This window comes from Lepidochelys kempii, chromosome 1 (assembly GCF_965140265.1).
Source record: "Lepidochelys kempii isolate rLepKem1 chromosome 1, rLepKem1.hap2, whole genome shotgun sequence".
Classification (NCBI taxonomy): Eukaryota; Metazoa; Chordata; order Testudines; family Cheloniidae; genus Lepidochelys; species Lepidochelys kempii.
Genome location: NC_133256.1, coordinates 100,595,405 through 100,608,854, shown reverse-complemented (window position 1 = coordinate 100,608,854; position 13,450 = coordinate 100,595,405). Strand labels below are relative to the sequence as shown.

The 13,450-nt window shown below is 40.1% G+C and overlaps 1 protein-coding gene across 4 annotated transcripts in view; it reads right to left on the bottom strand.

Moving 5' to 3' along the window:
• The window catches only part of ITGBL1 (integrin subunit beta like 1), a 250,987-nt gene that overhangs the window by 113,029 nt on the left and 124,508 nt on the right, over nt 1-13,450 (bottom strand). For all 4 annotated transcript variants that reach the window (XM_073349140.1, XM_073349157.1, XM_073349130.1 and 1 more), the window contains exons 5-7: nt 11,329-11,451; nt 5,719-5,859; nt 3,858-3,998 (exon numbers count right to left, since the gene is read on the bottom strand). In XM_073349140.1, coding sequence (XP_073205241.1) covers nt 3,858-3,998; nt 5,719-5,859; nt 11,329-11,451 — 405 coding nt within the window. The remainder of the gene's footprint in view (nt 1-3,857; nt 3,999-5,718; nt 5,860-11,328; nt 11,452-13,450) is intronic.

The following is a 13,450-nucleotide window of genomic DNA, read 5'->3' as shown; positions in this document are numbered from 1 at the left end:
AGCATCAGAGTCACGCCCTCTCGCCTCTGCTGCACATGCTGCCGATAAAAGGAACAGATAAATAGCAACTGGTCAGTTCAGTTGGGGCTGGCTGAAGAGGAGGATGGATGGGAGCAGCGGTCTCCTGCTGAAGAACCATCAGCTCCTCAGACTGCAGATGATAGTAGTACAGGGGACCTCTGCCCCCAGCTACGGAGGCCAACAGAGACACCAAGCTGCTGCCCGTGGAGGACAAGCCCTCAGGAGACTCAAAGGTAGGAAGTGACCTGGGAGCTGACACTTGAATCCTCAATAAGGATATCACTGGCTTCATAGGGCCCTGGGTCAGAACCCAGAGGAGTAGGATAGGCCCAGGTTCCCTTACCCCCATCCTGCACTTGCCACTAGGTGTTACCGCTGGGGATCATTGATACAGACTGTTGATTTGCTCTGCCCCACCCCAAGGACCAAAGCCTCAGACTTCTTATTGTCAGCCCCAGCCAGGAGGCTAAGAGCTCCAGACTGTTTGTCTGTTCTGCTGCCCCCGCACCCCCAGGAGTGAAGCCAGAAGTAGTACAGCACAGAGGATTATTTGCCATGAGACCTGATGTTCTGGCAAGAAGAGGAGACTCAGTGGGCCTGTGTCTGATATGATGTCATGATTTGAAAAGGGGGCAAGCCCCTCATTACACACTGCAGCCCCGTGACAATCAGCAAAATCTTTCTTCAGTAGCAGAGTAAAGTTTGAAAGAGGGCATAAATGCTTGTTTCATTAGACCAGCTCCCTAGCCAGCTCTGCTCCCAAGAACCTCAGTCCGTCACCACCCACTGCTTTAAGTCCAACCCACTCTTCTTTTGTCCACTGTCCCATCCTGGTTTTCTTCTTGCAAACTATAAGCACGTATGTTTTATAGATCCTGTCTGACTACATTGAAATATTCACAATTGCAAATACTATAAGTCTAAAATTTATGCACTTACTAGTTCATATGCAGAAAACTAGAGGAGGCGGGGGGCACGGAGCTCCCTAAGCTTCCAGGAAGGCCAGCAGACCAGCTGCTGTTCTGCAGGTGCACAGGAGGTGATTTTTCTTTATGTTTGTTAATTGTTTTTCATTTAAAAATGCCAAAGGCCGCTCTTCGGTCCCTTGTTGTTTTTGTGCACCTGCTGGCAGGCTGAGCATTGGCCATATGCCCCTGTGACCCAGATGTGCATCTCTGAAAGGCTAATTCACTTTATTGACTCTCTCCTGATAAAACAGCAGTGTATGCGCGAACAAGACAGCAGCACATAGTCTATACGTGAATATGGATGTTTTCCTATGGGAAGGCTCATTTTGTTGTTTGTTTTTGCTTTCTATATCAGGATGTTAACATGATTATCTTTAAAGGAGGACAGTCCCTTGACAATGTGAATACCTCTAAGTGAAGATCATGCAGTTAGATACCAAACAGCATTAAACTCTTTAAAAGAGGACATCCAGTTGGCAACTTGAAGTACTGTAAATTGCCAATCACCCCCAGGCAATGTGAAATCTCTGAAGGGAGCTACCCTTCTGTGATGTTAAGCCTTAGCAGCAGGGCTCCCAATTCCAATGGTATAAAGTCTTTGAAATGACTGTTGGCATTTCATTCAGTCAGAGTAAAATTCTTATCTGCAACAGTGTTTCTATGATTCCAGTCCAGTAATCTGGACAGGAAAGGTTTCCTGCCTCTATCAATTAGGCAGCAGAACAACATGAGAAACTTTTGAACCAGCTCAGCTCCCTTTATTGTCTATCAGGTTTGACATTTTGCCTGGATTTTCCCCAATCTAAATAAACCCCCGTAGATTTTGTACTAAAACACTGAAAAAAAACTTGTTAAAACCTAAAAAAGTAACATTTTGAAATGAAACATAGGACATATGCTTTGTGATTCACTTTGTAAGCGCTGTTTTTCTGCAGACATAAAACAGTAAATATATTGTCCAGAATTTACAGCTTGAATGTTTTAAGTGCTTTCCCACATTATGGGTTTTGGCAATGACTTACACAGATGCAAAGTACCCTCGTTTGAACTGGGGTAAGTCACACTACTGAAAGTCAGTTTACATTGGTGCACTGTGTCTAAGCTAGGGGTTTGCACAATTTGTGTAAACAAGGCCTTGAATATAAGAACACAAATGCAAACCCGTAATCTAGTTAGGCATAACCCTCTTTTGTATTTACCTTAGCTACTGATACACTTTTACAAATCATTTGCTTTTTTCTCCAAGTGGAATATAACAAAGGTTCAATCAAATCAATCCCACTGTGGTAAAACTCAATTGATGCTGATAGTAGTAAGTCTTAAAAATGGACAATATCCTGAATTCAATTGTCCTGTTTTCTGTTTATGTGTTAAACACTTAGAGCTGAGCAAAATTTCAACCAAAAAAGTGGGAAGAAAAAAAGTCATAAAACATTTTCAGAAATACAGATTTTTTTTTCTCCTTTCCTGACCAGTTCTAGTCCCAACATTCTTTTTCAAACATAGTTGTGGTTAAAAAACCTGGATCTTCATATTTATCATTAGTAGAGAAGAAAGGACCTGAGGGTTAATTTCATCATCTCAGTTTCAGCCTCCTCTTACTGTTTTAGGCTCCTTCTATGATCTTTTGATTTGGGATCAATCATGCTGGGAAGTGGGACTATAAACTTTTCAGAAGCTATTTTTAAAAATTATTTTGTTCTTGTGTGGTTCCAATTTTTTTTCTTAATTAGGTCAAGTCAGATTTCCAGAGAACACTGCAATATTAGTGTCAGACTTTAATCTGTCAAGTCCCTTTGAAGATGCATTCAGTTGCTTTTGCAAGATGTGTGCTTCTGTAGAGTGCCTTGGTGCACAAAACGCATGCAATGTTTTAGTCAAAGTCCTTCTCATGCTTAGTGCTAATTTCATCGTATTTATGGTAGTTGGATAAAAATGAAGAGACATCATCTTCCCCAGTGTTCCACCGAGTGTCACTGGGAAGCTGGGGCATCAGTTCTTTTTCACTCAACATACCATGAGGATGTTGGTAGCTGAGGAAGAATTTTTGAACCTCCAGAAATGAACTAGGATTGTGTTAGATGTTAATCTTTCTCAACAACAATTAAAATAATGTGCTGAGCACCCATACAGCTAAAGTTCTAGATGACTGCTCTGCAGAAATGCTCTCATCTTTTCCCATTTTATTTTCTTATCTTAGCAAATAGAAAAGACCTTCTTGTTATACCCTGCATTCTTGAATGGCATCTTGAGTATCTTGGATCCAATATTCTGAGGGGCAGCAAGGTACAGTTCAGGGGTAGAATCAACAGCATTTAATAAGAACACATATTTCCTGTACTGATGCTATAGTCACTACCATACCACTTTTTTATGTTCTACCAGCCACCTTGCATTTATAACAAATGTGGATTCTTTTAGTTTTTCCTTTATTTTCCCCCCTCTGTCTTCATTTGCAAGTTTCAATCTGTGTGGTAGAGTATATCCAAAATTAACAGCTTCAGTCATTCTTCAAATTGTTCAGTTTGTGCTATGTTGAACACGATGTACTTAGCATAACGCAAATGGGTGCTTACAGTTGGGCTCCTTAGTTCATATTTAGAAAAACTGGTCAAAAAGTATGTTTTGTGGAAAAAATAAAGATGAAAGATTTTTCATTTCATTTAAATGTTTCACAAAATAGCATGGTTTTTTATTTAGAAAAAAATTATCTACTTCCGATAAAATAATTAGAGTCTGAGCCCTAGTGTCAGCTGAGCAAAAATTACACTAAAGAAACAGAATGAGGAGTAAGAGCAAGCCAACTGGACATTCCTTCTTCCAAAATTAAATTCAGACATCTTGTTTACATTTACATATGCCCCTTACCTGAACAGAAGTCATCAGAATATCTGTCATACACTGCCTTGCAGTTTCTTTCATCGCACTCACAGGTATCTCCATGAATATCTCCCCAGTCACCAGTTGGGTCCATGTCATGGCATGTGCATTCACCACATATACACGTGCCTAAGAAAAAAAACAGAGCAGAAATGGGCCTACCAATGGGCATGAATAAGAATCAGTGTGGGAACTGAAACTTGCTATTTTGCCTTCACAAAAGCTTTGTGAGCACAGGGTCACCATTTCCAATGTTCATTAGTTAAAAATGTATGCAGTGGCTTCCATTGTCTCCAGCTATCTTACTTCATAAAGGAGCTTAATTGCTTCTTCCATTTAGTCTGAATGAAGGTCATCTAGTACATCCATCAGTTTCAGCGAGGTCTGTGATTGCCCACAGTTCAAAGTCAAGTTTGCTGGCAGCCACCAGCACTCTCCACTACAATAATATGATGTATTTGAAGAGAACTGGGCTGGATGAATCAATATTATGGACACTTTTACTGTTCATTCAGTGAAGAGAATGTTAAACTCTTAGAGTGGATAAATTATTTAATGATGGTGTAATCCCCAAACAGTAAATTTTTAGAGTGACTTTTCATCAGCTGCCCTAGATATTTAGTATATATCAAAATATGTAAATTGGGAACATTGATCAAAAACCCATTAATAAAATGAGTGGAAATAGCTTTATAAAGTCAAGGTATCCTGAAGTTTCATGTGGACAAAATCATAAATACGTGAAAGTTAAAACGAATTCTGGAAATAGTATTGGGCAGGTAGTTTGCTTGTGCATCCTGCAGAAGTTTGCAGCTATTAAGGGTACCAGTTACACTCATTTGCACTGCTCCAGTATAAGGATAAAGAAATGCTTGCTAGATAAGACATCTTAAAATTCCCTTTGGTAAGATATCACTATTACAGTGCAAATAAAACATCTAATTTGACACATAATGTTTCTACATTTATTGTTTCCTGTATTACACAAGTTTTTTTTATAGTTAAAGCCCAAACATTAAATGAGCCTACATTACTTCTGTATTTGAGCCAAGCTTTCAATTTCCCCATAATTAAGATGAGAGAGTTTTCTAAATGCTCTCAGGCTAATTAGGTGCTCATACTATAGCAGGTTTTGTCAGTAGAGATATATTTAAGAAAGGTATCTTTGAGACTTGCACTTTTGCTCTTCTGTAATAGTTCTGGACTGCAGCCAAAGGAATAACATTCTCACTTTGAACTATTTGTTCACTGAAGCCAAGTATAGCAGCTGGTGAATACAAATCTCATTTTTTTCATTATTTCTTCCCAAATTGGCAAAATTAAATGGAAATTATGGATGAAATTCACGTGATTGGACTTTGTGCAAAGAACTATATGTAGTTAAAAAAATTGATCTTCCAAGGCCATGAGCAGGCCCTCTTTGGCTGCTGTTCCAGGTTATGAGATGAAATAATGACCACTGTTCTTTCATAGCCCATATTCAGGGGTTTTGGGAACTCAGGATGAGTTATCTGCCCATTACCCGTCCAGTGCAACCTCATTGTAGGAGCAAGAGGTGAAAAGGGCTTCCCATTCTTGGGTCAATTTCATCTTATAAACACATATTTTACATAGACATATTCACACATATATGTATATAATAGGAAATATGTGTATGCATATACACAAACATATTCATACATGCACACATAAGTGTATGGTTATGTATACACATATACGCACAGATGCTAAATTTTAAAGATTCATGTCCAGAAGTGAAAGGAGAGCAAAACCAAAAACTATTTCCAAAAATTATGACCTTTGTCCTAGTGCAGAATAAATGCACATATAAAATATGTGAATGACACACCTCTATTGCTGCAGATTTTGCCATCTGGAGATGTGCATCTTTTCTTGATCTCCCATGGGGTGATGTCACACTGGAATTCACATTTATCTCCATGCCAACCAGCCTCACAGTAACAGTTTCCACAGTAACACTTTCCATGACCTTAACCCAAAGCAAATTTTATACAGTGAGAAAAAGACAAGTTTTTAAAAGAGCATTAACAATCTAACCAGTTTTACTAATTTTCCTCTTCATCCTTGCAGTGTTATGATCACAACCAAAGCAGCTGACAGATTTTATTTCTGAATAAAATCAGATTTCTACAAAAGCAATTAATTATGTTATATTGATATACCTCCATAAACCTATTTTACAAATGTTCTTCATTTGCAATACATAAATCAATCAATAATAATAAAATTAAATTTAAACTTATTCTTTAAACAGTCATTAAACTTACTTCTTGAGTATGGATGGGTAAATTTAGTAGATCGTGAATGTAACAGAAAAAGTTAAGAGCAACTTTAAATACACTACTGTGGCTCAATCTCTGTCATGAACTGCAGGGTACTGTGCGCTTGCAACTTCTAAACAACAGGAGCTGAGGGAGCTCGGCCCCTTGCAAGATTCACTCCATGGGGTTCTGTGCCAGTGGAGGGCTCCACCTGTGCTGAGCAGCGTGCAGGACTATGGCTTTTGTTTGCATCTGTTTTAAACAGGGAAATTATGGACAGAGACAAATCAGCTCTTAAAAATTAAGAGCTAGCTGGAAGATCAATCCCTTCCATGAATCAAAACAAACCTTTAACAAATTTACCTAATATCCCTCCCCCACCTTCAAAATCCTGAACAGGTCCTGCCTTTGGTCATTTGGGGCTTAATCCTACTAACTCTACTTAAGCCCTCTGACCTAATCCACCAAAGCACCTAACTTTCAGCAGGTGACTAGTGCAGTGACTTCAGTGGGACTACCCAAGTGGTTAACATTAAGCATGTGGGACTCTTCATGGACTTAAAGTTAAGTACTTAGTTAAGTGCTTTGGTGAGCAGAGCCAGGACCTTGCAGGATCAAGTCCTTTCTCACTTTACCCTGAGTGTCAGACTCAACAGCCCCAGAAGTCTCTGCAAGAACTGGATCAGCTGCTGTCCTCAAATATCTCATGTTCATTTACTATCAACAGTGCACATTTTGAATTGTGAAATGTAAATTTTACAGTCAAACATGACATTTCCACAGCTGTCAACCAATAAGGGAAAAGAAACAGTTCTGTGTGACTTATGTAACTAACCAAGCCAGAGCAAATTTTGCATTTCAAATATTCACAATGAATTGTTCATGAAAGCAATCAAGAATTATTTCCGAACAAATCTGTGAATAATTTCTAAAACTAAATACATTTGAGAACTAGGCAATTTTTTGCAGACTCTTCACACTGGTAGAAAGGAAGCTAAATTTGTGAACTAAATTGTTATACATTTTTTGACCATCTCTATCTTTGACTAAAGAGGGCTCATGGAACGATTCCACATCATTGGCTACAGACTGCACCCCTGCCAATCATCTTGTGACTGTGTGCCACTACAGCACAGATGAATAGGCGAGCGAGTGTGGATGGCGCAACACAAACCATCACCATTGAAAACAAGTCACGCGTGTGTCCTGATGACAGGGCAAAGTTTTATTAACTGTCTTATGGCTGTTGAGGCACAGAGGCTGAGACATAAACAGCAGCAGTCTTGGCAGGCATAATTTGTAATCCCTTCCTTGGCATCAAACTACCTAAGCATTTTATTTGGAAAGACTCTTTTTCATAGTTGTGGGCTTTTTAGCCACAACTATGCTCACAAGACGTAAAACCATTGTCAGCATCATGTTTGGCCACGAAGGATAACAACCACCTTTGACCTCTTCTTTTCTCCCTCATACTCATAGATACCCAGAACTAGTATGAACTACATAATTTAATCTACAATTATCTTGGAGTGGATCTATGGTTTCTGACTGAAGACAATGCTGTTCTATGAGGACACAACAACAAATTGCAGGATCAGAATTTAGTTAGCTATCATATGGTCCATGTTAAAAATCAGGCCGTATCTTTGTTGAAACTGAATATGAAATCCCTATGGCTAATGCCCCTGTGATGGGGCCTCTGCCCCACACTAGTCCATAAAGGGTTAATAGAACCCTAGGGAGGCTGTACAACAGACAGCCAATGGGAGAGGACCCTAGGGAGAAAGCCAATTGGAGAGGGCTATGAGGAGCAGCCAATCAGGGCCAGGCAGGCCCATATAAGAAGAGCTGCAGGGCAGAGCAGGACAGTCACTCCCTGGAGCTCAGGGAGGGAGGAGGACTTGCAGGCAGAGGGCAGCTAGCATCTTGGACAGAGCAGTGCTGGGCAGGATCAGGGGAGTGAGAGTGAGCTCCTGGCTGATTGCTGACATGCTAGGGCCCTGAGACAAGGATGGAGAAGGTGCTGGGGCTGCGGGGAAGTGGTCCAGGGAAGTAGACTGTGGGGTTGTAGGGGATGCAGCATGTGGCTGACATCTACACGGTTCCTGGGCCGGGACCCAGAGTAGTGGGTGGGCCTGGGTCCCCCCCCGCCACTCACCATCGAGGAAGTGGCTGAACAGTGGACTGCCATTTCCCCGGAAAGGGGAGAGAACAGAGTGTGACATAGCCGGAGGGCTGTGTCCTGAAGAGGATGCTGTATCTTTGGGACAACATGCATCTTGGAGCAGAAGTGACAATGGTGGGAGCAATCACTCCATTCCATTAGTCAGCCACCACCCACCACAAAGCTGGGCTGCCCACGGACAGTTACATGCTGACCCACGACAGTCTGCCTTCCCCATGGGGTGTGTGAGGCTAGACCAAAAGTTGAATGGCAGATAGAAACCTTGCACCTGACAAAAATAAGAAACCAAGAACTTTCTGGCTTGGCAGCTGGAATGTCAGTACCATGTGTCCAAAATTGACAGACAATGACAACCTACAATTCACAAGCAGCATAAGGAAGTCAGCTTTGGTAGACTGTGAGCTGAACAAACTCAATGTTGACATTGCAGCACTCCAGGAAACAAGACTTGCAGATGCTGGTTCTGTCCAAGAGGCCAATTACACCTTCTTTTGTCAAGGTAAAACCAGCAAAGAAAATCCTCTGCACGGTGTCAGTTTGGCTTTGAGAAACAAGTGAGTAAAGCTCCTAGAAACTCCAATTGATAAGTCAGAGCGTATCATTTCACTTAGACTTCAGACAACCATCGGCTCTGTGAGCATCATTAGTGCCTATGCACCAACACTCAAATCTAGCCCTGAGGAGAAGGATACATTTTACAACTCTTTGCATCAAGTCATCAGAAGAATACCATCAACTGAGCAACTTTTCTTTCTTGGTGACTTTAATGCAAGAGTTGGTGCAGACAACAACTCATAGCCAGATTGCCTAGGACATTTTGGCATTGGCAAGATGAATGAGAACGGCCAATGACTTCTTGAATTCTGCACCCAAAACCAAATGTGCATTACCAATTCATATTTTACAGGAAAAGATCACCACAAAGTGTCCTGGCAACATCCACAATCACGCCACTGGCACCAATTAGACCTTGTTATCGTCAGGAGGAAAGACCTAGTACTTAGTACAGAACACTTGCACGTTCACAGCGCTGATTGTGACACTGAACACTTCTTGATTATTAGCAAAGTCAAGATTACAGCCAAGAAACTATATAGAGCAAAACCTAGGAGCAAGCCCAAAATCAATGCTGTTAATACCAAAAAAACAGAGGAAATGCCAGGAGTTTGTGCAGGCTTTTGAACTTAGCATGCATGGGAAGTCATTACCAGAGAAGGCAGAGGAATTTTGGGAGGATTTAAGAACAACAATCCATGAAACAGCTTTCGCTACATTTGGTGAAAGAGACAATCAAAAAAGGACTGGTTTGAAGAAAATGAAGTGGAACTATTACCTCACATCAATATTAAGAACACAGTCTATCTGGAACACAAGAAGAAGCCAACAGAGAGCACCAAAAAGTGAGACGTCAACATACAAAAACCAAGATGCAGTGAGCAAGCAGATGCTGTGCAAATCATTACTGGATCAAGCTCTGTGAAGAGATACACAGACAGCCTCAGATACAGGAAATCTCAAAGTCATGTATGATGGCCTGAAGAAAGCTCTAGATACCACTGTCAACAAAGTTGCCCCTCTCAAATCGCACAGTGGTGAAATCATTACAGCTAAAAGCAAGCAGTTGTCCCATTGGGTTGAACACTGTTCAGAGCTATACACACAAAAAAGAAACATCACCAGTGAATCACTGGACCAAATGCCAATTCTACAGGTCATGCCAGAGCTAGATCTGGAGCCCACTGTAGAAGAGCTAAGCAAGGCCATTGATTTGCTATCCAGTGACAAGGCTCCTGGAAAAGACGGCATCCCAGAGGAAATCCTCAAGTGCAGGAAAGACAGCCTATTACTATATCGTCATCAGCTGCTACTTAAATGCTAGAAAGAGAGTCAGGTACCACAAGAGATTTGTGATGCAAACGTCACCACTTTGTATAAAAATAAAGGTGAAAAGGGTGACTGCAACAACTACAGGGATATCTTGCTACTAAGTGTAGCATCCTATCTTTTCTAGTATTCAACAGGCACATCAACATAAAATTGGAGTTTTACAGAGATAAATCTAGTCCCCAGTTGGATTATGGCATCACTGAATGAAACAAGGGTAGGGAATAGGAAAAAGCTTTATCATGAGACACTGCACTGATGAGAAAGGATACACAGAAAAATGCAACAGGAGAGTTTAATGGGGTTTTGTAAAATGTCAAATGTTATCAAATGTAATAAAGTGTGGCATTTTCTCTTCACACTTGGTAAAATAAAATATATATTGAATCACTGACATATATCCCTCCCCAGCTTTTACTTTGATCAATTATTTGATAAATTTGGCCAGCATTCCCAGGATATGGTTTCTTTAGAGGGTCATATTACTATCATTTTAAAAAACAACTTATTCTGTACAGCTAAAGTTCTTTTCTCTCCCAAGAGCAGCATGGAGAGTTAAACAAATAGAAATTATTTTGGTCTTTATACACACATGATTAAATACAGATAGTAATACATATTTTACACACACTCACCAACGTAAAATTGCAGTATTATGGGGATGAATCGGGATTGTGTATGTGGGTGTGTGTTACTCATTTCTAATCCCACTTGTCTCAATACTGTACTTCTCTATTTTTAGTGTATCAGCTCAGTGTCTCCCTCTTTCCCTCGTACAGATCCACTTCCATGTACCTCACTTGTTAGAAAATTAGCAGCTTTGTGGTGCTATGCACCATGGCTCCTGCTTCTCTTCACAAAAGGAGACAGTGGCTCAGGGCTGCTACGTTCCACAGCTTATTGTTCAGGCCACTTGCTCATTTGAAATTTTTACTCACCATTCACAGTGGTATTCATGCTATTTATCTCTTTGTCTCTCAATACATGCATGCAATAAAGTCATTTTATAATTACAATAAGTAAAAATCTGAAATACTGTATTACTCTATTGCATGTCTCAACCAGCTTTGACTGATCTTCTTATTGTACTTATTTATAATGCACTTACCTGTGCAGATCTCTCCTGTTTCATCATCTATGCATTCTCGGTCATCACACTCACAAAATTTACCATAGATCAGTCCATTCCCGTCCGAATTCTCACACTTGCATCTGCCACATTGACATATGCCTGTAAACATTAAAAAAAACCACTCTCGTGATTATAGTTCATAGAAAGAGTATTTGTTGCTGTTTTAATTAATCCAACAGTGGTTTTATATACCTTATTGCTGAGCTCACTCAAAACTTAAGATAACCCGGGGGTCAGGGGAGACCATCTGAAGTGTAAATAGATGTTTTTTGGTCTAACTCTACAAAGAATAAAGAACCATAACAAGAAGTATCATACTTCTCTAGAGCCCTGTAAAATTCACCTCCAGGGTTGTCTGTCAACAGCTACCCCAAAGATATCATGAAATCCACCAACATGAATGCAACAGTGGAAGACATTCTCTTTCTCTCATGAAGGAAGAACGCTGAATTCTATACTGCCAGTTTCTCATGGAACCTGACTTTGTCCAGCTCAGTGGCCATATGGCAACAGACAAGCATGACATGATAATTGAGATCCTAGAAATAATATTGGAAGAATTCCCTCAGTATATTTAGAGAGTCCCACAACATCCTAATTGCCCATATGCTCAGAGTTTAGCTGATCACCATATTTGGGGTCAGGAAGGAATTTTCCTCCAGGGCAGATTGGAAGAGGCCCTGGAGGTTTTTCACCTTCCTCTGTAACATGGGGCATGGGTCGCTTGCTGGAGGATTCTCTGCTCCTTCAAGTCTTTAAACCATGATTTGAGGACTTCAATAGCTCAGACATAGGTAAGAGGTTTTTCGCAGAAGTGGGTGGGTGAGATTCTGTGGCCTGCGTTGTGCAGGAGGTCGGACTAGATGATCATAATGGTCCCTTCTGACCTTAGTATCTATGAATCTCCTACATAATCATAATTTAGAGAATGTGGTCCCAGTGTAGTGAGATGGAGAAAACCCCAAGAAATCAGTCTGAACTAATTTTGGGGGAGCACCACCTGCAGTAAGAACTCATGCTCAGATGTCAGGGAAGAGGACTCAACTTTAGATAGTAATTATCACAGCAATACCTTGAATTTGCCAACTGACTAGCTAATTGCAGTGAAAATGTGAAACAAACAGTAAGTACTTTACCAATATGTAATTAGAAATGTCTAATAGAACTGTGAGCTTTTTCTGCAAGGATGTACATTCCAGGGATATGTGATATAAGACTGAAGGATTGATCCCTCACTCACTGATCTTAAACTTTTCTGCGACATTCCTTGGTTACGAGGGAAGGTTCCTTGACCCATTAATGTAGTTTTCACTAGGCTTGGCAAACCGGTCAATTGACAGTTCAAATAATGTCAAATGACCAGTCAATTGATTGCCTATTATTTGGTCATGGTCAAATATTGTAAAATATTGCAGCAAGAATACCCTGATGTAGATGGCAATCTATCTTTTGATGGCATCATGGTGCCATTCTTTCATTTTTTTAGATCTTAATTTCATTGTTTTGCATTTTTCTGAGTTAAAATAACTTACTTAAGCAACTTAGTTTTTGTAATTAGGCATAAGTATCTAAGCCTAAGCATAGTGGAGACCATAAAGTCTTTTTTTAACTGATGTTATTGTTCTAATAAATTAGTGCTTCAAAATATTTTACTGTTTTTTGCATTTTCTGACAACATTTGACCTATATATGACTGGTCAGCTGGCCAATTATTTCTGAACTGGTCAAATGCCCAACACTATTTTTCACTATTTCATTGCAACCTGTATACAAAGGGCTCATTTTTCCCCTTCAGATATTGACTGGGGACCTTCAAACTCTGGATTAGTTAATGCATTTGAAGGACTGCTGGTTACATCCATGATAATATCTTCATATACCCAGACTATGTCTTCCTCCATACAGCATAGACTTCTAGAGACACATTTCCCCTGTTTGTGATGGATCTCATAAAGTAGGACATAGTTCCATTGAAAGTGAACAGATTTATTAACATGCATGTTATTTGTAAGCTGACACAGCAATACAGCTTGACAAATAGTGCAAAAATTGTCTGAAAGGGCTTAAATAACAAAACAAAACAAAAACCTGTGGAACT